The sequence below is a fragment of the Osmia lignaria genome, chromosome 12, assembly GCF_051020975.1.
Source record: "Osmia lignaria lignaria isolate PbOS001 chromosome 12, iyOsmLign1, whole genome shotgun sequence".
In the NCBI taxonomy this organism is placed as follows: domain Eukaryota; kingdom Metazoa; phylum Arthropoda; class Insecta; order Hymenoptera; family Megachilidae; genus Osmia; species Osmia lignaria.
In genome coordinates this window covers 6,635,316-6,659,960 of record NC_135043.1, presented here as the reverse complement: position 1 = coordinate 6,659,960, position 24,645 = coordinate 6,635,316, and the positions used below count along the sequence as shown (strand labels likewise).

Genomic DNA, 24,645 nt, shown 5'->3' with positions numbered 1-24,645 from the left:
GAGCAATCCCCGATGATCGATCACAATCGGCTCCTTTCGTTCGAGGGTGTTCTTCGTAACGTTGACGCTCGATGAGAATAGAGGCTATACAAGGGTTTAGGGTTACGACCCCTACGCAGCCGACGCTGTTATTCTTCGAGCGAAAACTATTTACAAAGTCGGGGCTAATGGCATCAAGAGATTTCGTTCCATATGCCTCGACGCCCCTGCCCAAAGTTTCACTCGTTCGCTTTCTCTTCATATCACATTAGCGTACTGTTTCTAACCGGATCTCCTCTGATCGCAGTGGCGTATGATACTCTTCGATGAAAAATTTTTTGGATGTTCTCGTTGAAGATTCGATAGAGTTTAAAAGTGTCATCTCTGCCTACGCCATTGACAATGTTCCTCAACGAGTATTAAGCGAGCCCGAAGAAGGGGCAAATGCACGTGTGGAGCCTAATGCAATAAAAGTTTGTCGAGTGGGTCGAAACGTATGCATATTGACCCGGTCAATCTCGTAACGCTACCGATCTTCCTCCTCCAACCTTCCCCCTTCACGGTCCCTCGAATCACCGTCTCTTTGCTCTGCTCGTTGCGTAGGTGTGATCCATTAATTGGGAGCGAGTGGTATAATTTGCAGCTGTTTCGAAATTCAGACACGTCGCGATTCTAGCTTAATCAAATTACAACGTTGAAACGATCGTCACCGTCTATCATCCCCCGTGTATCGATTGCTCCGCTCGTTAATTTATTCGAGAATCAACAGCGATAATTAGAAACGCGGTGGAAGATAATTCAACAGGGTGAAATTTATTCTGGAAATACCGACATTCGTTTGACGAGAAGAATTTTCGTGAGGGCTGTTAGGTCTACGAAAACACCGTCTCATTGTGAGGATTTAATTGACCGGAAGCTCGACAATCCCAATCTCGAAAGTACCAACGGGTCTGGGATCGTGGAACAACGTTGATCCACGAGCACACCCCTTTTCTCTCGACTTTGGTACCCCTTTTCACTCGTGTACACCACTTTCCACCCTCTCTCTGTACCGGCCGCCACGAATGCCGCTATTCTTCTCGCGTTCTCTCGCCGTTGCAACCCCCCTCTGTCGCCCCTTCCGAGGCCGGGGTTCTTCTCCCTTTCGCACAGCCGAGCGCGCGCAACTCGCACAAATGGAAAACGGATTGATTAATCGTAGTAATTACCGATCAGCCCCCGCTAATTAGATATCCGACTCCTGGCCACCCCACGGCCCCCAGAGGGTTTGCTGCTTCGCTATACGGGACTCGATGCTGACGGTGGTGTGCTCGTAGCACCGAGGGGACTTTCCAGGCGGACGAGCGGCTTGATGAGAGAGAAACGCCGTCAGGGTGAGAGGTCGGCGAGGTCGGGGAGAGGGCGGTGAGCAAGGCTAAATGAGATTGTTACACGAAGCCAGCCAATGAGTCCGAATCACCGGCGTGTACTACACGATTTCGGATTTCTCGTCGGGACCGAATGCTCCCGGGGCTGCGTTTGCTTCCTGTCGTTTGTCGAAAGTGGCGCGCAACCCTTGGACTACCTTACTTCGCCATCGAGAATTCGATCGATCAAATAATAATTACACTGAAATAATGATAATAAAAAATACCAATTCGAACAAAAGACTTTCGAAGCATCCACCTGCGATCGCAAAGCACTGGCAAGCAGCGTGCCTCCCTTCGGTTCATTTTTATCCACGCGCCATTAATCGTGCGAGTCGCGCGAACTCCCGCAGGCCCTCGAAGCGTCGCGGATCAAGCTCGACGGTGCACAGGCTCGTTTGTACGTTGTAAGAGCAGGTGATGCGAGGGACCGTAAGTCAGCCGGGTGTACGGTGTCACCGGTGCACCTTGGTATCGCGTCACTCCATCACCTCGCGACCCTTTCTCGCGCCATGCCGCTCGAGCGCCTTATACGGCCGCTTCAAGATTTTCGACTCGACCGAGCGTGAGCTCCCGAGGCTTCGGTTACCCTCCACAATTTCAGAAGCGACCACCGGACGATCACGCTACGATCTTTAGATCGACACGTCGAGAATCGGAATCATAGCTGAATCAGGACAAGGTGGGTCGGCAAGAGATAGTTGATCAAATATCCTCAAGAATTTAATTACAAGCAAAGATTGATCTTCGAATGTCTAACTAAACGGAAGAAAGCAATTTCTTAGTTACACCTCGAGATCCAGCAGCTCCTTCCGTTCGTCGTAACAGAGCATTCGTTTCCCAGAACGAGCTCATTTGCGGTGAATCCACCGTTTCCTTCCTCTCGCGTCTAATCGAACCCTCTTATCCCTATCCGATTCGAATCCGATCGCTCCTTAACCCCGAATGCAAACGACTCTACCCGATTCTCCCTCTCGGAAGGTAGAAAAATTCCCGGAGAAAGGAACCTTTACGATGTCGGAACTGGATCGAAGCGAAGGGAAACGCGTGTTCTATTCAATTACCACGTCTTATTTAACCCTGCGGGCAACAACGATGGCTAACCCAGTGAACGAAACACGTTGCCAGCTGAATGATTTAGCGGCCATCGTTCCACGTCCCACTGACAGAGCTCGTACGTTCAGGCCGCTGCGTTTTCGCGGAACGCGTAAAAGAGATTAGTTCGAGGCCGGCCGCAGAAGTGACGTTTAACGGCCATTGCGCTCAAAACTGCGACATCCACGCGCGGTGCAACAATATTTGCGAACGCGGGAAAGTAGGCGCGGGTATGGCGAGGGACGGGTAAGTTCGTTCGGTGGGGATATTAACATCCGGTCCCGGGATTTACGGCCCCATTCGCGTGGCTCCCGGCTCTCGGACGATTTTGTAAAACGAAATGTCTTGTTAGCAAGTCGCTTATAGCCGAACGGCTATATACAAGGTGTCAGGTGAACTATGTTAAACATCCCTCTGTGACAAGTAAATTGATTCACTACCCCAAGTCAGACATTTATAAAAAAAAAAAATTCAATATTGAAATTGAACAGACATTTAGTGTTGTTATCTAACGAGACTTGTCGAATACGTTGATAGATATTTGTTGGATCATCGAACACCCGGTATACACAGGAATATATATATGTGCAAACATGCATCCATATGTTTATAACGCACGTACCCAGTAACGCGGACCCGGTCCGTGGTTTTACAGCGGTCTAAATTACCCGGGCGACGTATAGTTATGATGTTAACGATCCGCTCGAGGAGCCAGAATATCGCCGCAAAAGAGAGGTGGTTGCTTTGTATACCGTGCCACAGGTCAGTCCTTGCACGCGAGATCGTTCCCTGGACGATGCTCGAGGGTGAAGCGTGTCGCGAAAAAATATCTTGCTCGAGGAGGTATAGTGTAACGGGGTGGCGATAATAATCGTGTCAGGTTCGTTAGCGGTATCGATAATGCGATGCAGGATTGATATATCGGGAAAAATGAAGATGCAACGAGATGTTTCGACGGGAGGATCGTTAGAAGATCGTCGAGGCAAGCTGTTCTCCCCCTTCTCGGGGAACAGCCGAATCCGGAGGACGGTAAATTTCGCCCGGTGATTAAGCGTCGTCTCGTGGGCTTAAGCGAAATCGCTCTTCGTCTCCGTTAACATCGAAATCCTCTTAAGACACCGGTCTACGGCGTCGCGGCGCGTTGCAGCTGTAAGTGATAAAATTATTTCGACCTCCCTTGAAAGAGAGCAAATCGAAGCGCAACGGTAGCGCGGGGGTATGGAACGCGCGAAGAAAAACACCTTGACGGACTCGACGACGAGCACGCGGGGAGGGTGCGAGGGAATAAATGGCCCGGCCGATAAAATTATTTCGGACGCGATGTTAAGAAAGGAAGTCGGCCAGCGGCGCCGCGACACTCGACGACGGGACGCCCTGGAGAAATGAGCAAAACGACGATTACCGGCTGGAAATTCATTGACCCGTTGATTGCTGTTGCAAATTCGATCGAATTAAATATATAAAAAGAGGAATGAAAACTTTTATACGCTCAGGAATTGCGCAACGTTGTCCGGGATATCCGCGCGGAACACGCGTCGTCGGAGACTGATAAAATTATTTCAAGCGTGACTCGAACGAGGAGGAACAACATCGACGAAACGTACGGCCTAAGCGATAAAATTATTTCGACCGCGGCTGAAATAGAGCAAAATAGCGAGCGAGGAAAAATGCGCCGGACGCGACATCGAGATAAACGAGCCAAGTGGCAGCCACCACGGTCGGGGGATGGGCGAGCCGATAAATAACCTGCGCTTTATTAGCGAGATACGCGACGGCGCGGGGAAAGCGGAGAAATTAGCGAGAATATTAGTACGTATTTGCGACGCTCGTCGGGCGTGCTTCGAGAAGCGGTGTTGGTGGTGTTGGATGGAAATAGGGAAGGTTCTGTACGATGCTTTACAAACAAGAAATAAATTAATATACTTGAGAACCTTTCCGAAAATACGAAGCGTGCTTGAATTTCAATAATTATCTTTAATGATCCTCATTATACTGTGCCGTGTTACGTACGGTTATTTCTATTGCATCGTTCAACGTTTCAATAACGTCCAACTATTTAGAGGCGTTCATTTTTCACTCTGACAGTTGATCTGTTTCACGAGTTAAATATTATTCAATAGAAATAACGACGGTGATCCGTTCGTCGAAGACAGTTTGTCTTGAACTATATTCGCGAGCGGTTCCATCCCCGCGGCACCACGATTCCGCGTAAGTTAGCGCGCGTACACGGTACAACGAGGTCCGCACAAGGGTTACACACGGTAACAAGCTGGCAACGGTTCTAACTACTGTCCAGCTTGATATATGTGACGGAAAATTGTGGGCGAAGGTAGGGAGAAAGAGAAGGAGCGAAAGGGAAAGAGACAAAACGAGAGAAGAAAACAAACGGAGAAAAGGGGGATGGAGAAAGAGAAACGAGGAGTTGTTGGTTAGAGAAAACTGACTTATTCTTGAAACGCGCACAACAACCAGAAGAAACATTTTATTCACGAATTATTTCATTTGTCCGGGGTATTCTAATTAGACCGGTTATTTCTAAACGTAGCGACGTCGGTGTCGTCGTTGTCGTCGGCGTCGCCCCCGAACGCAGCCCTCCGTCCGAGGCAACGTTCCACGGTGCAACGGCCACGCTCTAATTGCATTACGGAAACATGAGTTTCCCCCGACGAAATATATCACGAAACTTATCGCGCCGCGAAGAAATTGCGGTGGCTCTCGCATACGCTTCGCCGCGCAAGTGCAAGCCGCGCTTGCTAAGCTCCGGGGTCCGCCTACGAGCGCCCTTACGCCTGCCCACCCACGCGAAGCATACATCACGAACTGCACTCTCGTCGAGCGAGAAAAAAAACCACCCTTTTAGTTCTTACCTCGGCCAGGTACGTTTGGAAAAGTTTCACGAAAATCCTGGGAAAATTCCGCAGAGTCTTCGCGATTTCAATTAGAACAGGATGAATTTTGAACGTCAATGGTGGATACGGGTGGCTGGTTATTAACACAAGGCTTAATTAACCTCCAGTCAGCGTGGAATGCGAGCGAACGAGCATCGTGCACGAGGTTATTTTTGAAGGAATCGAGGGAAAAGTTATGCGCTACTAATTTGCGCGTGGGCACAGGTTACGGCCGGTTAATTACGAGGCGGGTACGCGAGCGAGACGTCAACGATATGGACAGATGCCTGAGAAAATATCACGCGACAACCGGGGGGTAGCGCGTAAACACGGAGGAACGATGCCAAAAATTCCGTGCCACTGCGAATTGTTGCGTGTGTTTTTCACGGTTGCGTCGTCCGGGACGCAATTAACACCGTTCGAGACGGCGGATACGCAATTATCGTGGCAGAGCGTGGGCGTAGCTGGTACGCGAACGAAATAAATACTACAGCGTTCGGCGATGAGAAAAATCCCGATCGCCAGAGGCCTCCTTAAACTTGATTTGTGCACAATTACCGGAGTTCCAACGTCCGACCACCAACCCCCGTCGTCGTTCTGGAATCTCTCTCTTATTATAAAGCTGCCGGCGAACGCGCGTACGTCGTGACGATTTTATTTATACGCGCGGCAAACCACCCGCGTCTCTGTTGGCCGAACGGACCAACCGCGTGCAACAAGAGAAACGAGCAGGGAATACTTCGGGCAATTCGTTTCGCATTTTATATCCGGTCGCGAGAACCCAACTGATTCACGACCGCGAACGATACCGAACGAGAACGAGGATTATTTCGATCCTCCTTGGGGTGAAAGCAAACACGAAGGAATTGCTTTCGGGTTGAATTCAAGATACGAATATTTTTCAGGTACGTCGTTGCGGAACAATCGTACACCGGGAGACGAGGTTTCGTTAATTCAAGGATTTTCCTAACGCTTCCGTTCAACAACGAAAGGATGAAAGGGGGTGCTTAAACGTGACGGTAAACAGGGGTCGCTGTAATTCGGATGCTGGCGCAGGTGGCACGCGGAAACATCTATCAAGATGGCTAGATAGGAGAGCAAGGGAAACGCGTTCCTTCCTCTGTAAAGAGAAAAGGGAGGAGCCGAGACACGAAGGAACGGTGGATCAACTCGAAGAAACGGGGGATTTCACGGGACAGGACACACTAAGCTTCGGAAAGGGTGCTCTCTGCCTCGTCTTAACCCTTTCCCTGGTACCGGATCACGTGGAATTAACTTTTCTCTACGACGTGCGACTCTTCGAGAAGTTTGTCGACAAGTATCTTCCGATCTGTCGCGGATCAACCCCCTTCGAATTTCCGTCCAATGTTTGCTGTCTGATTTATAACGCTACTCATCGTTAAATCAAGCTTCATAAAAAAATATTGAATACCAAATTTGTATATTAAATATAAGATATTACAAATAAAAGAAATATTCTATTCAATAATCTTAAGGAAGCGTTTCTTTTCATACCCATTCCGGAATCCCTCGAAATTATCGATTCGTCGTAAAAGCAGTTCCATCGATTACGTTGCTTCCGTTTAAAACTCCAAACTAACGTGGATGCACGCGTGCCACTCCCATTCGAAAGTCGAACGTCCAGAGTGGCGATAATCCCCGAAATCACGTTGCCAATTAAATCCCGCGAAGCTAATCCCGGTACCCGTCATAAACACCGGTCGAACGATTAACCGTATCATTATGAATCATCAAAGAATCTCGAAGGCAACGGGTCTTATTAATTGCAATCGTTACCTGTGCCGCGAAATCGCCGTAAGGTAACGCGAACACTCGTAAAATCTGGCTCCGGCTATCAGCCTGAAATCTCGAGCGTGTTCACCTTTTTATTCACCGGTGAACGTGACAAAAAAAAAAAAAAAAAGAAATGAAAAAGAAAGAAGGCTGGCCAGCTTTAAACAGGAGACACCGACAACCTTTCGTAACCCGTTCTCGTACACTGGAAATACGTGTACTCGTGGTTCACGGAATATTTGCGTAGATTACGACACCGCGGTCGGTATATCGAAACAGAAGATAGCAGATAAGTAGCTAATAGGTTGGAACGATGCTGAGGAGTATTTAAATACAAGCCCGACACGTCGGGGATCGTACGCGTGTGCGCGCAAAACGAAATACCTTTGTTTCTGAATGTATCCAGCCGACTGCATTCCTGTCAGCCGCTATCTCTCTACTTCAGTTTCAAAATTTTCCCGGTTTATTGGCCGCACCTGCAGCCGCATTCTAAGCGGATGCAGCCACCTACAGGATCCGGTTAACCTGTTCCCCGTCGAACGTGTCCCTCGACGCGACACGGTTAACAATCCCCTTGATGACGCGTGTTGGACCGGCAATTGGTTCCTCGAGTTCTCTCGTATATATTTCGCTATCGCCTTTACGGCGAATCGAGCCGAAAATCTTTGGCCGAGTACACGCGAATCCGTGAGTGCGTTTATCGGTAGCGTCCGTGCAACGTGAAAATTTACGGTACTTGCAGGTTTCCAACGGATCCAGAAAGACGAGGAGAAGAAAAAGGCGAGCCAGAGTGTGTTACTTGTCCTTCTCGGTACGCTGACACGGCCCAGATACGAAAATCGTAAAGTCGCTACATAATAGCGACTGGTATAATCCGGTAAGGCACTTCGCGCCGAGATTAAAGGTGCATAAAGCGGTCTGGCGTAAACGTTTTACAAGCTGCTCGCCTACCTGGCTGGCAAGCGTGCAAGAGAACGAGATATTATTTTCAACGTCGCTTCGTTACGTCGCTGCCAACATTCGACAGCGTTACGGTTTTATCCCGACCGTATCCCGAGTTATTTGTTCCGGAGCGGAGTATGATCAACGGACGACAATCGGAATCCTTCAGAAAGTTGATACTAATTGCCGTTTGCTCTTGGATGATGGATGCTCCGCGAGTGACGGTTCAGATGGATACTTACTCCTTTCGACGTCTTAATTAAATCTTGCTAATGTAACGTTTATATTTATGGTAGCTTGAATTATCCGATGTGCATTAAGTGCATCTAAGATAAATTTAGATTAAAATAAATTTTCATTCATTTTCTTTCTGTGGTCGAGTCGAAATGAGCCCGCATCCGCTGTACGAGAGTTTACTTTACTCGTCACGGACGATTAAGAAAATAATTTTAAAATTTTCTATACATGCGTCATCTGATAACGAGCACCCATTAGCAGAAGCGAATAAAAATATCAATGTACCGATTCTATCAATTACTTCCCTAGAATTTATTGTATAAGCTACTGTGGTGGAATCTGCGAACGCTTTGATTAATGCAAAGAATCTCATTACATATGCCGGTTTCGCAGGCACATATGAAAATAGCGAGCGAGCGGTGCAATTTTGAGAGAAACTAGAAGAACGCGGCGAAGTGTGCTCGTTTAATTTCCACAAAGGTAGAAAAATATCTCGCGCTCCGTTGGTAGGATAGAAAATTCTTGAGATTCGTGCCGTCACCGGAACACTAGTAATCTTCATTAAACCTGGCTACGAAGGAAGGAAAAAATGGAACGCGTTCATACGTTAAATTCTTTTGCGCTCGGCTTTTCCATCGATCGGAACGCGACGCGAAAATCCATTGAAACGGCAAGTATAATTTTATCTTCGATACATGGGCACGTCAGGAATCTCATGGGCCCGACAGATCCGTCTCAAAGAAACCAATAAAGAAAGAAAAAAAAAAAGAAAAATAATTTCATGATGTAATAAATACTTCTCGGTTAAATTGTTTGTTTATCGGAGAACATACATCGTTTCCTGTCCTATTGTTGCTATGATGTAAGACGAAACTTATGGCATCACGCTTTTACTGATAAATCATGCAAATTAATTGTATGCACTCACCAGTTGTTAACTTGAAGGATCGTCAACCCCGTGTCCTGAGCCAACTGCTTCTTCTGGTCTTCCGAAGGGTAGGGATGCTGCAACAGACAAGATAACACTTAATTTAGCAATTTTCTTGATACCGATTGAAACATCGAAACACAGCTGCTCTGTGTTACTTTATCCAACGGAAAGATCGAAGCGAACGAAGCGGTTTTCCTTCGTTTTTCCAATATTCGAAAACGACCGCCCACCCGCATTGCCAATTTCGCGTGTTACCGTTCTTACTGCACGAGAAGTTGCGCGTTATTTACGACGACACCATTCGACGAGCGGGAAAAGCCAGCCATTTCCCGGCAGTCCGTGCTTTTAAACAATTTATCGAGTGATTTATCGCGTAACAGGTAAGTGCATAGCGCGCGTCTACGCGCGACGACGTTTATCGTGTTCCCGTGGACCCAGCTGCGAAATATTATTTATTATCGAGCAACAACAAGGATAATAGAAATATGAGAAAAAAAAAAGAAACGAAGATGGAGTAGGGAAAAAATGCCACTGCGAACGTTATTGCTGATTAATAGGTATGAATCGGAAAGATTGATTTAACCCTTCTAACTTTTCTAAATTACAAAAATTGTAATATTTATCACGCTATATTTTTACCGAGAATTGTCTTAGCAGTGATGCGTTTTCATGAAAATGAGGTAGCGAACGAGGTTCGCGATTTGTTTGCCCAAGCGACGGCTTTAATAAGGGATGAAAATTAAGATGCACGATGCGTTGTCCCCGTGGGATCGGCGTTTCGCGTAGCTGCTAATATAATTAACGCGATTATCCACGGATCGCGTGTCTTACTCTTTTCTTCTTTATTTTTTTAACGTTCCTCCGAGCCCGACCGTTTCTCATCCATAATACAGAGAGAGATTGTATCCTGACAGGGCGCAAGGCAACAGCCACCCTTCGCTTCGAGTCTCGTTTCGAGTCTGCTTAAAAATTGATTGGACTACGTGTAAGACGTCCATCATCTCGCTCCATCTTCGTACACTTGATAGCTCTTCGTGATCGAAGTAAAACGGTTTATCGAAAACTTTGTTGAACCTCTCGCGATACCGAGCATCCCTCAAATTAAATGGAACTTTATATCGTGATTATCCATAAAAACCGATAAATCGGTGACAAAATTGTGAATAAGAGAGACGAACAACGATGTTTAAGCAATTCTCACCTCCGGACAGTATCAATTAATCAGTTCATTCAACACGTGGCAAATAATGTGTACACAACACCGGCTACATCCAACGAGCGTGTATCCTCTTCAATTAGTCCCCGCGACGTTAAATCATTCCAAGAACAGAGAGACGGATAGTGATCGATCGATCAATCATGATCCTTTCATGCCTATTTACCCCTTTTTCCTAACCAATTTCTCCGAGTCGCATTCGCGAGCCACCTTTGAAGTGGCACAGTTTATTCCCGGATGAATAGATTAATACCGCGTGCAGATTGATATCATCCTCTTGAACCAAGACGTTTCGCGTTCGTGTTCCGATTCGCACGTGCGTAAAATCACCCGCGTCCCGTTCGTCTTCCTGTTGCTCTCCTCGGTGCCGAGGCGCGGGAAATTAATGCTAGCAGTAACTTGCCCCGAAGAACGATGAGATTTATACACGAATTTATGAACTAGCGCGGCAACACCGATAGAATAACAGACCTGTGCATCGTTTATACATCTGGACCCAGTATTCGCTATTCGCATTTTGAGCCTCTGCCAATATTTCTTTTCTCTTTTCGATAACTCTGTCGCAACGTTGCATCTCATAGAGAAATATTTTAATAAATTTTGTAAGATAGCGAGTGAAAATTTCCAATCGACTATTTTCTATCCCTACTATCAAAAGGCAAATGGAACTTTGGCACACAGCTAATAAACAGCCTCGCTATCGTTCCAACCTGCAGCGTTCAGCTCGCGCAGAATTTCCTTGGTGGACAATCGGGAAAAGTTATTCGCCTTGGAGCAAAGTACCGTGCCACGGCGGTCGATTAAATCAGGCCCGTTTACGCGACCGCCGCGACACGCTCGACCGTAATTCACGGCCACGATACGGGAACATTAAATTCGACGTGGAATCGGGCCCGAACCGATGCCAAGCGTTCATCCAGTATGCGAGAGGGAGAGAGAGAGAGAGAGAGAGTGAGAGCTGGCGACACGAACGGATCCGGCTGCGCATAAAAGCCCGCGGCTGCACCGCAAGCGGCCGAACCGCATCATATTTTTACATAATTAGCACGTGGCGCTCCGCGGTATTACGTTCCACGGTCCCTGGTGTTTCCACCCCTCGCCACCCTGCTCGTTACTTTTTGCCGAAGCCTGCGGTATTTTTGGAAACCACCGTGGCCCGCAGATCCCTATACCTCCTCCTCCTCCTCCACCCTTCTCTCGCCCTTCTGTATATCATGTTTCTTGGAGGCGAGCCACGGTACACACGCAACAGAAGGCTTCGTGTACACCTCCACCCCTATACCCTACCGGCAGCCCATTGTACGGCCGTGTATACGCGATCCAACCGATTCTTATCCTAATTAAATCGGTCGAGAGCATTGTCTGGGCGTAGAGTTTCTATCGGATCTCGCCTGGTTACCAGGCAGCTTCCCTGTTACAATGTAACGTCATATCGAGCCGCGGTAGATTGAGACGTGCTCCACTCTGTACGGATTTAAAGGGGATCGATCATCGATCCGGATCTCTAGACTGCGTTATGTAATCGTGACACAGTAATGGAACCTTGTTCCTTTCCGTTTCTTTCAATTCTTTCGTGGAGAATTTGCTAGGACAGTCACGGCTGCTAACAAACTACCAGAAATTGAGAAAACTCGAGGAGACATATTGCTAGCTCGTAATTCGTCGGCAAATCTAAGGATCGCCAGACTTTTCTCTGCAAAGCCGGCTCGTGTCGAGTCCGCTCGTCGGTGTATGCATAAAACAATCAAGATAATTGTTGAAGGTACACGGGGACCGACTGGCTGACTGCTTTCCACCCTCTTCTGGGATCGAGCTAGCTGCCGGAACGGGCGGGCGGAAGTAAAATGGACAAAGAGTGAAAGAGAGAAAGCGGCAGCTATCCAATTACATTGAAAACAATAGTCTTAAGTGCTCGCGGCGGTCCGTTCTGGCCTGTTCCCCGACGCTTTTCCACGAGGGTCGTCCATCCCCCCACGGGAACAACCGTGACGATGCACAAGTTTGACTCGGTAAAAGTATTACCGCGAGAAAGTTGCAGGTAACACTCTCGGAATTGAATGAATCTCTCGGACTACGTTGAGCAACCCTTGGTTAATCCCCCTCCAATCCATATTCGGTGAATTTTCACCCAAGATTATAAATAATTATAAATAATTATTACATTTATTTTTGCAACCTTTCTATTCTATATAATAGGATCTATGTAAAAGAATGTTGAAGTTTACGAAAGACTATCCAGCGAAGCCATCGAAGCGGCACGGTAAGCGCGAGAAAGCAAATGGAATCCCTTAATGGCGCCCGTTTCGGCCAGGGAATCAGAACGAAAGAGATAGACGGAGGGAATCGTCGAGGCGGACGACTCGAGTCGACGGCCAAACAAGCGATAAAATGAAAATGAGCGATAAAAAGACAATATGAAAACCGTTTGCGCTCTCAGCCGTTGGATGGAGAGGGGTAGAAACGAGCGAGCCGGAAGCCGGGCTAAGTGTGTAAATGAGTTCGTAGTTTAGCCCGATTGCCTGGAGACGACCCCTTTTCGTGGTACGCTAACCTCATCCATGGCTCGCCACCTTGATACCAAAGACGTAGCTGAAATAACCGACGCCTTTTCGGCGAGAGAATTGCTCCCTCAGACAATTCTTGAGACAATGAGATCGTTCGTGACCCAAATTCAAATCAGTACAAACTGGTGAGCTATCTTTTCTCGGAAGGGGTTTGTTTCTTCGACTGAAAACGATCGACATCCACAGGTGTGCCCGACAGCGAACATGTTCACTAAACGATCCTCTATTCCTATATAATTATTATCTATATTTCACTTCGTACGAACATCGTGTTGCACGAGCAGTTTATGTCTGTAAATAAATAAATAAACGACGAGTTAACGAAGGGGACGTTAATTAAAGAATCCGATACTCTAGTACACCCACGACGTACAAGATCTCTGAGAAGAAGAAAACCGATCTCACCGTCTATTAATATTCAATGTACGCGCATTAGCATCGCGCAATGTTTCAACTTGTAACCTGTTCGTAGCCCGAGTAGCCGGCCAGCAGTCGATAAATCATAGGTAAGCGTGAAGCAAAACGAGCCTGTTATTAATCGTGCTCGATAAGCAACCGGGTTCCCGCGGTATCGCCAAAGTCGCAAGTAGGATAAACGCGACACCCTCCGGTGTATCATCCTCTGATCGGGCCAATTGCGCACGTAGCCCTCGTTACGATCGAGCACGACGATACAGCGAAACGGTTGACGACGAAGAAGGAGGTGTTCTCGACGCTACCCACGCGTACGACGACAATTCGCCGATTCCCGATGCTGCGTCAGGTTCGTCGATGTCGAATGGGCGGTCGCCTGCCGGTGGAAATCTCCGTTCGTGTACTTGCTCGACGCTCGTTCCGGGTTCTCTTTCGATAATCAGGCTTCTCGGTGCCGAATGACACGTCGATGACGACCGCTGCTGACTCCGGCTAACGAGCGGGGCGTTTGGGGCGTGGGAGCCAGCAGAGATCGCGCCTCGTCATCGCGCGGCTCGATTCCCGCCCTCCACCGTTAGGATCGGTGTCGCGTGACTCGTGGGGAAAATGCACGAATCGTATCGGAGGACTTCCCGATGAAAACTACCCCTATCGAAAATTCATCGTTCCTTAGATTTTTATTTTGAAAACGTAATTCTTCGAAGAGCGAACCTAAGGGTGGAAGTTAAAATCAATTGGTTCGAGGAGGGCATGAAAAGCAACCGATCGTTTAGAAGCTATCTAGCAAGGAAACTGCCTCGGTCGGCCAATTCGAAGGGTGCCGGTGCTCTTTGCTGATGCGAGAGCCAGCAGCAACGAGGAAACGAGGACGAGCGAGAAGGAGGAGCAAAGAGGTGGAGACAAAATAGGCGACGTCAGCGCGTCAGTCATCCCTAATACCTTCATTCCGACTGTCTCCTACCATCGGTGGGATAGCTATATAAGGCATTTCCATGAGCGGGCATAACTTCGTTACCGCCTCCGGGGGGTTATTCAATTTCGGCGTTAAAATCCTCTAATGTGCCGTTATTGCAGTCGGCCCGGCCGCGGGAGGAGAGGCAACGCGGAGGTAATGGCTGGCGCACGTCGAAAGGACTTCCACGGGATTTCCTTTAAGAGGAGAGAGAGGATCGTCTGAGAGAAGATTCGAGGGGCTGAATATTACGGGACCGGGCCCGTCTGGCGAATGCAACTCTCTCACCTTTGAACCACGAATGAGAGAGTTAAAAAAGCAATCCCGTGTTCTTCCAACAAATTACTTCGACATCCTTGACGTTGATGGACGTTAATATTTAAATGGTGATCATCGAAATAACTAAATTTACTATTGAATTCGATAAACCTGCAAATAAGCTGGCACAGATTTGAGAAAGTATGTACCCTACCGTAAGAATGCTGTAAACCAACCCTTCTTCCGATGAAACGTTAATAAATCTACCTGGCCCGTCAACCCTCCGAAGGTTCGACTCGTATTTCGAACGTTCGAATGTCGACGATGCGACACGTTTCGTTGGATGCATGCGGTTGATTGGAATCAGACCAAGGGGACGCATTCTCTGCGCGACGAACGAAGACGCGCCACGTCCCTTTCGGTGTAATTACAGACGAAACACAATGGAATGTATGGAGGTATGCAGGAGGACGCGCCTGCAGCTATTCGTGGCAAGCACGAACGATATGAGATAAGCCGAGCCCAAAGATGGTATGCTGTCCCGATGTCGAAGCGTGCTGGAACAGCACCGGGACGGGAACCGAGCAAACGCGGGCCTCCATCTGCCAGATAGATATCGTTGCTGAATCTGCTTCGTCATTGCAACGGCCGAGGTTGCTTGCGTTCGATAATCAGCCATTGCTGCTTGATGCGTTGCATTCCGGCCTCGATGGCGCGAACAACCCTAACTTTGCCACGGGTTTGTTGGAATAAAAGTAGTCGGTGAACATCGGCTTTTCTTTTACAACTTTCGAACTGTCCACGTATGAACCTTGAACCTAATTGCCCCAATTAGTGCACGATCAACTACACGACTCCGGATCGTAATTTATGCAAATGGCTAGGAATAAACGAGCAGGGTGATCTCGGATCTTTTCGAAAGGGCAAGTTGGCCTCTTACGAAGCAAAGAGCAGCCGGATCAACGGACTGGTCGAGGAATCGATGCGAATTGGTACGGCGACTTGCAGGGCGTGGTCGAACCGGGTCTCTGTGACACGGCCACCTCAATCACCGTGCGACGCCCAGGCCTGTCATTATCACGCGACCCCGTCTACCATGGGGTCTACTCGCGCCCATACACCGACCTCGAACATCGAACATCGAACGTGCCTAACCGGGTCTGTGTTCGGCTGGACCGTAGCCACGTGTGTCAGAGATCTCCCACGATCCGAGCGATCGCCAAGAACAAGCCCGATGGGTGCGTAAGGAGGGGACCACTAGGAACGTGACGACGCGACACACCTACCTCATTGTGTTCGTTTCGTGGTAGCGTTAGACTCGAGAAGGAGGATGAGGTTCTACGATCGTAGGTTCAATCGCCGCCAGGAACGATGACCGTTGACCCCGGCTTTGCCTCCCAATTTCATTGATTAGGCCTCGCTACGCGGTACAAGGATCGTCCAGGGGCCGTATCGGCTGATTGGACCGTGCTAATGAAACGACTGACGGTTGCCCTGGACTAATCTCGGACAGGGAGACATCCGTGGATCCACGCCACTGGTCTCTATTAACTGGCTGGCTTAATGGTCCCAGGGAAACTGTCCCTCTTGTCATTTTGTTCTGCCCTTTTGCTTTCTGCCATACCGATTTACTTCAGTTGCAACAATATTTGACAAATTTTCAATAAAGATTTCTATAATACATCGTCATTAAGTAGCTTGATTATGCCTGATGGTTATTTGAGTCGATCAGAAAGTCGAAGCCTTTTGGCCGGCGAATTCTACAAAGTCATCGACGCGGCACTGACAAAATCCTCTTTTCCTGGCCGGCCGCGCCAATCCCGGTTTCCTCGCCGCGTCAATCGAAACGTAGCTGGGACCGTGACTTGTGGGAATCAGGATAATTATAACGTTTCCGTTCGGTTTAGACGGCACGTCGCGGAGGTGGTGGAGGGAGCGTACGCAATAACGAAACCTCCTCCTCTTCAAAGGGCCCCCGGGCGGCAATTCCACGCTCATGCTCGCGCCGCTACCCAGCAATCATCCCCGCTCGAGTCTTTCAGTCAGTTTCGTTGCTATTTAATTATCCATTTAAACCGTATAATCTTCTGCTACGGGGCACCGATTCTCACTCGTTCGCCTCTCTCCTTTCTCTCCGTCGAGCTAGGCGACAGCCGGGAACCGGCACGGCGAATCGAGACCGAGATCCGTACGGTCAGCCTCGCGTCGGCGGAAACGTGGGATCGCGCGTGCACACGCGAATCGAACGACCGGTCAACTGGCATCGTTACATCGGTATCGGTACGTAGATAAGGATGCTAGGCAACCTTGTTGCGAAACGAACCTTTCTAGGCCACCGCTACGTGATACGTCGACGTTTTCGCAAGGCTTGATTTATTGGCAACCGATCGGAGCCGCGTTGCGATTAGACCGTGTTTTGCGTTGCTAGTAAATACAATTATCTCTTCGGTAGGTGTTTCTGCGAACTAGGAATCGCTTGGAATAATTTCTAGAATGTTTTTACAAAAAAAAAATTAAACGAACTAAAAATAGTATCGGATCAATATGGCCCTGTTCTATGTCGTTTCTAAGAAAAGAGAAGAAAGAAGTAATTGGATCAGAAGAGGAGGTAAGATACACGGCAACAGGAAGCGTGGGAGTTGCATCGTGTGTATACATACGCGTCGAGGCTGGCAGCGCGGGAATGGCCGTGCTCGTCGTTACCGGTATCGGTAACAAGGATACGCTTCGCGGCGAGTGACCATTTCGTTGGAAGGTTTACTGTCCAACCGAAGGTTCGACGCGGTGGCGATACAAGAAGGGAGAGAAGATTAGAATCGACTTGGATTCGCGAACGTTCCTCCTCCAGTTCTCCGCCAAGTTCCGAGATCGTAATTTAGATGATTATACGATACCTGTGGTATTTACGCCGCGGCGAACCGGGCGAAAAATCGCAGAAATTACGGCCGAGGGCGAACCACCCCGTACGACAGAACATCCGCGGCTCGATAAATTATGAGGAACGTGTATTCGAACACGGGCTGAAGTTTCTATCAAATTACCATTCGATAGGATAACGAGGCACGTATTTCGTTCCTTTTCCTTGAACGTTTTAAAAGGAGCGGAGACTTATTAATAATTACAGCAGCTATTATTAATTTTCCAAACAAACCCTGATAGTTTCTTTAGAGAAACACGCGTAACTCAAAAATGAAAATCCCGGTTCGCGATCGAAGCAAATCGTTCCCTCCCGAACACGAGATAATAAAAGAAGGTTCTCGGGGTAGGAGCGAAGAAAGGAGGCGAGAAACAGGCGTCGTCAAACAAGAGGGGCAGCTCGACGGATTTCCTTGTAACCCGTATAGCCCATTTCGGGCTCGCGTATATGACGCCATTCGCACGATACCCGACGACTAAACGAACGAACACGGACGAAGGAAGGGCTGCCAGGGAAAAGGGGTTGGATGCCCTGCACGAGGTTACAAGACGAAATAAATACAATATTATGCAAACGGGCGGGGGCTGATCGCGCACGGCAAAGCCTCGGGAATCTCGGGAATCCCGAATAAATTGACACTAAACGTGGAAAGGGTCTGTCGGTTCCCCCGGAGCCCTTTTCGCAGCGTTTCCTTCTACGGTGCAAGAGCAAGCAAGCCATCCACCTACGCTCGTCGGATCGCTAGGAGCGACGGGGAACCGCCGGAAATATATATCGATGCTCCCGCAACACGCCGTATCCCAATATCACCTAACAGCTATTTCGTTTATACGGCCGTTGCGAACCGGGGGGTTAGGGAGACCCGGAATGTGTTTTTCCGGAATCTATGCATAGCCGACGCGTGGAATGATAGAGGGGTGATCGTGCTATGATTCTCTTTTCCTTCCCATTCTTTCGTTCGACGATTTTTCCTTTACATCCCGCGATTACGTACAAACACTGTGATATCTCTGCTCGTTAATGAAAAAAACAACCCCAACACTGTATCTAATTATATCAAAACTTTACTCCATCAACTCTCTATAAAATCTAGTAACAGATGCTCAAGAATATCGAGGCTATTCCGTTCGGTTTCTCTCGGCCGCGGATAGAGACGTTACGTTAAGTCGCTAAAAAGGAGCCGGGCAAAGGGTAGGAAAGAAAGGGAAGAAGGAAGAGAGAGCTAGAGAAAGAAGAAGAAAAAAAAGAGAATTGCTCGGTCGGCCACAGCCTATGAAACGGCGAGCGGTTAAATATTCAAATTAATACGGCACGCTCGCGATACGGCCGATAACGGGCCGTCCGACTTTAGCGATTCGGCTTATCGAGCCTCGGCCGCTCCTCGCGATGGATACGAATGTTTGCGTGCTTATTCATGAAAGGAACGAGCGATAACGGCCGCCTCCTGTCATTCTTTATCGCCGCAACCACGCCGTTACCTCGGCTTCAATAATTCCGGCCGCTGTCGTGGCCGACAACATTAACGTTGTCAGGTAGGTGTTTTCTCAAGTACGTTTTCAGCGTTCCGCTACGTCATCGGGATCGCGGCACGGCTCCGCGAAACTAGCAGTACGAATAAAAATTATTAACACCATTGTCCTTCTTGCGCAATCGCAGTGAAAAAATACTAAGATCTCAGCTCTTCAAACTTGGACATACAATGTCCCTTCGATTATTTTCTTAGGAACAGTCCTACTTTGGTCGTGGAATACTTTCTGCCATCAGAGCTCGTAAGGCGATGTCTGTATCTTGCTCGAGGTGTCAATCAATTATTGCGAAGGTGTTCGGAAAGAGAAGGTGGACAAGAATAGAAATAAAGGGCACATATGATCGCGTTTCCTTTTGAAAATATACACTTCAAAGAGTGTAACTTATAGAATCATCAAGTTTATATCACGGTTCTATAGCATCAAAAATTAAATTCTCAATCGAACAAGTGAACGAGTACAGAAAATGCAAATTCCAATCAACGTGTCGACGAAAGTAACATGTGGCAGTCGGGGCTAAAAGCCGAGAACAAATTGCATCGAACATAAATTACACGTTCAATTCTAACCCGACCGTCATTTTCTCTTCTGCAAAATTACACTTCGAATTCATAGGTGAAATTATTCGAAGCCGTCAAATCATCATCCTCTAACGAGACGAATAACAAAGAACGCATGGAAACAGCAGAAATTAACGTTCGTTCGTCGACGATCAAACGTGGACGTAACAATGATCGAAAAAAAGGGCGATCGTTCGAGGGAATGAAAAAAAAATAAAGAGAGAAGACACCGGCCGATCATAAAATACAATATTCATAATGAGCTTGAGCGCGGTTGTTGTATCGCGGGGGTGGTTCGCGCATCGATAACCCCGGTGTCGAAGAGTTTGAGTGATTGACGCGATCGAATGGAACAGATCGTGATGCAGCGCAGGAGAAAAGTGTTGACCGCTCGTTCCGGCCGAAGCGTACGCCCGCTGTTTCGACCCATTGACAGCTGCATAACGCTTTCAAACAAATAGGAACAAATTTCTCTGTCTCTCTTACTTGAACGTTCAGCGTCGTTCTTTCGCGAGAGGGAATACGTTTTTAAAGCTAGCTCGTGCCAGGCCAATAAATATCGACCAACGAGCACCTGCGGGCCCGTCAACGAAATATACGTATTTATTAAAGATATTTATATCGGCTTGTTTGTCGCTTGTAATGTTCAATAAAATTAATTTCGAAACGCGAAAGCCTTGCATGAAATCCGGGCACCTAAATTTCCAGTTAGATACCAAGCAATTGAAACTTCGGTGGAAAGTAAACGCAGCGACGATTAGATCTCGGAAAGACAAGCGTCTACGCGGAAGTTAACCGTCCCGAGCACCGTGTCGGCACAGGGATTAACCGATGCTTTCTGCTACCGCAAGATACAGTTGGAGAGAATAAAAAGGAATAATTAGCAAAGACAGGATTAGAAATTGACTTGGTTACCGTGAAAGTTTGTCGAAAGTAGAAACGGGAGGGAATCGGAGGCTCGATAAACGCGTGATTACAGCGATGGAAACGAGCGTACGAAACGGGACGTTCCGAGGCGAGTGGCCGATGTAAACGTGCCGTCGAGAGGCCAGTTCGTAAAATCGAATGGACTCTGTCGTTTTTATATCCGGTGCTACACGGAGTCGTTGACAGCGTTTAATTTTCCGCGTTATGAAGCCCGGCTGATCACGTACACCTTCTTCCATTTCCCCCTTTTACGCTCCTTAAGTATTTTAATTCGCTACCGTCGATGATCATCGCGGCTGTTATACTTTAAATTATTATCCGTTTGCCGTTTATTATCATCGATATTGCCGCAATATCGTATCGGAATACCCGATCCGAGATACCTCGATATTTGTGACTCAATCTTATTGATTATCGAATGATCGTCGCTTGTACTGTTGCTTCGGTTGATTGCTTTAACGGGTACTTCCAATTAGTCTCCTCGTTTAATTTATCTGCATCGTACGGTATACGTGGGATTGATGCGACCGATGTACTTGCGATAATTGACCACGTTGATTGCCGGGAGGGTCACGATTTTAATTTAATCGCGTCGATGATAAAGAAAAGAAGGAAATTACGCTCAATATTTTTAACACCTTGATTGCCATTATAATCACCGATGACTGACGTTAGGAATCTTCCTATTTCGCTAATTCATCGAAATAATTGTCGGGAATCTTAAATATTAAGATGTCGCCGTGCGTCGCCGACCTTCCGGACAAATCTTCGAAGCTTGTTGAGGAAGAAATTTCTAAGTCTCTATTTTGTCTCTACGTGTTAACCACAATACCCTCATCAAAATCGAGGAATCTAACGTGAAACGGTATTCAACGACCACCAGCTTCGCATCGTGTCCTCTTCAACGCCGAGGGCGATAATTCTTACAAATTAACGAATATCAGACAGGAGGCGAGGATTTTGTAACTGTGCCTGATCACCTGGACAAGCTACTGCATGCAACACGAATGATCATCGTCATTCCCACGAACATCCGGGAACTTTTTTGCCGATTCGCACCCCGGGGCCGTCGACAAGCGTGCACGTCAGCGTTCGGTTCGAAACATCGACAATGTACTACGTAGAATTTTCGTTATTCCCGTGCGAGCCGACGCTCTATGAAGATCTCCCGGCGTCGCCCGAAGCACTGACAATCACCTGTCCAAGCTGGTTCTGCTTGCATTCAGCGTCTCGCGGCTGGTACACCTGCACGCCTGGTACCTGGCCCAATAGACACGGTTACAGAACGAAAACGTTACTTCGAGACCGAAATTAACGTTAATCGTTGACAGGCTAATGATCGGTGGTGCAACAAACTATGAACCGAAGAAAAGATGCTTTCACGGATATGCAAATTACTTACAGTTAGCTATTACAGAACAAGCGAGATTTGATTTTAAAAACAGAAAGAACTAGCGTTAACGAAGGCATTGAGGATAAACGGAAGAAATTAGTATACTCTTTTGACGGAGGTATCCTGTTTGGCCGCGCAGCAGCAAGGTGTTACCCGGATTCGTCCAGGATAGCTTAATTACCCGCGATCCATAATTCAAACGTCCTTAGAGTAGCGCGGACCGCGAGCAGCGAGTAATGATTATCGCTGTCCAAGTAGCTGACGCTCGCGTTCGGATCGATCGATCATCTTGTCTTATCGACGATCTGCGGAGTAATTACTAAAAACAGAATACCCAGTCTCGATCGCGTAGGAAACGTGTGATCTCGTTGCTTCCGCCGTTACCTCTTTATCCGATGCGCGTTCATCCATCGCGAACAAATCGGTTAATTTATCGTTATTTGTTGAAACGCTAATCCGAAAAGATTATTTATAACACCCCTAAATTCGGAACTCCCTCGAAATCCTCAGAATCGTTGCCCGAACACGAGTCTCTCGCAATTCCGTGTCAGAATATCGATCTCGGCCAGCGTATCGCGAAGATCGTAACAGGGGTGGAACAATAGGGAGGAAGAGGGTCCGCACCGCAAAAGGAAGTCGATTATTTCGGCGGTCAGAGCACGGTCCGATGTTCCGGTCAATTAAGTTGAGAAAATTTCGCCGTATAAATTCGCGCGATTCGTCTTGGTCGAGCGGCGATCGTGCGATGGACGATGGACAACGAGCCAATCCCGTCATCGTGGGCGATTCGACCGGGCAAAAAACCGCCCCGTTGACGGCGTCATTATCGTTATTTAATATCCCGGTCATTAGCGCGTCCCGCCGTGCCACTCGACAGTGTTGTTTATGTACTCGTGCCAGCTTTCAGAGAGCGAGCCGCAGCCAATCTCGCGAGACGATCGGTTTGCGCGCTTTTTGCCCTAGCGTGACGCTCCACCGGGCTTTGAAGTCTCTCTTTCGTACGGTCGAAACGGGGCGCGAGCTTTTGTACCCGGTTAAATAGCGCGAGTCACCGGGACCGGACGATGGTTTAATTATCGTCGTCCGGAATTGCGCTGCTCCTACGGGGGATGCTCTCACGAGAAGCAGAGGTTATATATCGACTACCGGTATGCCGGTCGGGAATCGTTAGCTCGGGAACGAGCGATCGCGGCGAGCTAGAAGAAGCGGACCTCTGGCAGCAGGAAGGTGGGCGTCGGATTTAAGGAAGCAAAAACGCACCCTGGAAAAAGCGTAACAAGCGGTACCGCTCGGTTGGTTAAGATGGGAAGCGGAATCATTGTATCCAGAAAGGAACTCTTCGTTTTCGTTTTTTTTTTAAAGATATTCCTCGTTTCGCGATTGCAAGCGATTTATCGAACGATGTACAGATAGCAAGCGATAGGCGTGCAAGCACCGGGCACGGATTGACGCGCGGATATTTTTACGCGAAGCCCCGCTCGATAATCCGCGAGCTGTTTTATGGCTGCGGTGACGTTACGCGTAATGCATGAATTTCCATCGATGGCTACCGGGTTCAAGCTCCTCCATCTCGCACATCGCGGAATCTCGTTTCCGCCGTGCACGCCACCCCCGGTGCACGCGTGTGCAAGCTCGTAACGCGTGCACCTAGCAGGTTCGGTAAAATTTAGCGCACCTCTAACCGGGCGCATCGCCTGTCCCTTTCTCTCCGCTTTCCCGCTGTTTTCCCCTGTCTTTCTCATTTTTTATCGACGCGGTTATTGACAGATGATGCTTTTCCCCGATCGCGATACACGCTCCGACCTCTCGGCGGTCTACCGCGCCGCGGTCATAAAAATCAACGACACCCTTTCTCGAACCCACTGTTCCCTCGAGATATTTATAAGCTGATAATAATTAGGAGAACGTTTTTTTCAAAAAAAAAATAAAAAGGCACGCCTCGATCGGGATAGCGTCGCGAAGGACGGAGAAGAATCGTAGCAAGGAGAGGTTTGATTCGTTTATGCGAGCCGCCGCAGCGACTACAGGCTGGCAACCCACACCGTGCTCCTCCACCGATATGGCTGGTTATGCAAACAAGACGGACGCAAGGTAGACAGAATCGCGCGGAGTCGCGTTACCATTATTTATCTCCCTGCGGGGCCGGAAAGAAGGGTATCCGAGCTAACACGTATCCTCCGGCCAACAAAGACCCCCACGCAGAAATTTGCATCGCTCCGCGGACGTTTTACGCGCGTACCCTACACCCCCGGTGGGAGCGAGCCAGCGTTCTCGGCTTGATGAAGATCCGATTTAAGTCGCGTAACTTACGGGTCGCCACCACCGCGTGGGAAAGCACGAAAACGGGCCTGGTGGAAAAGATTAGCCCGCGACCAACCGCGTGCTCTGACCACCAACTATGCGACCGGGTGGAAGACCGCCAGGAAATGACGGCTAAACGAATGTAAATAACCATTTGACATGCTGTAAATTCAAGGTACCAGGAGAGAAGCTACTAACCCGTTCAAACGCCGAGAATTATCGGCGATATAAAGGCAAGCTGTTTTACAAGGACCATTAACCCCTTAACGCTTAGATCTTTTTTCAAATTTATCGTCATAAAATGCGGAAAATTCATATTCCGTTGATGTTACGTGTCGTTTTTTG

General features: G+C 48.2%; 1 protein-coding gene across 6 annotated transcripts in view; it reads right to left on the bottom strand.

Moving 5' to 3' along the window:
* The window catches only part of hth (Meis homeobox homothorax), a 369,553-nt gene that overhangs the window by 71,025 nt on the left and 273,883 nt on the right, over nt 1–24,645 (bottom strand). For all 6 annotated transcript variants that reach the window (XM_034321378.2, XM_034321376.2, XM_034321379.2 and 3 more), the window contains one exon: nt 9,270–9,346. In XM_034321378.2, the coding sequence (XP_034177269.1) occupies nt 9,270–9,346 (77 nt within the window). The remainder of the gene's footprint in view (nt 1–9,269; nt 9,347–24,645) is intronic.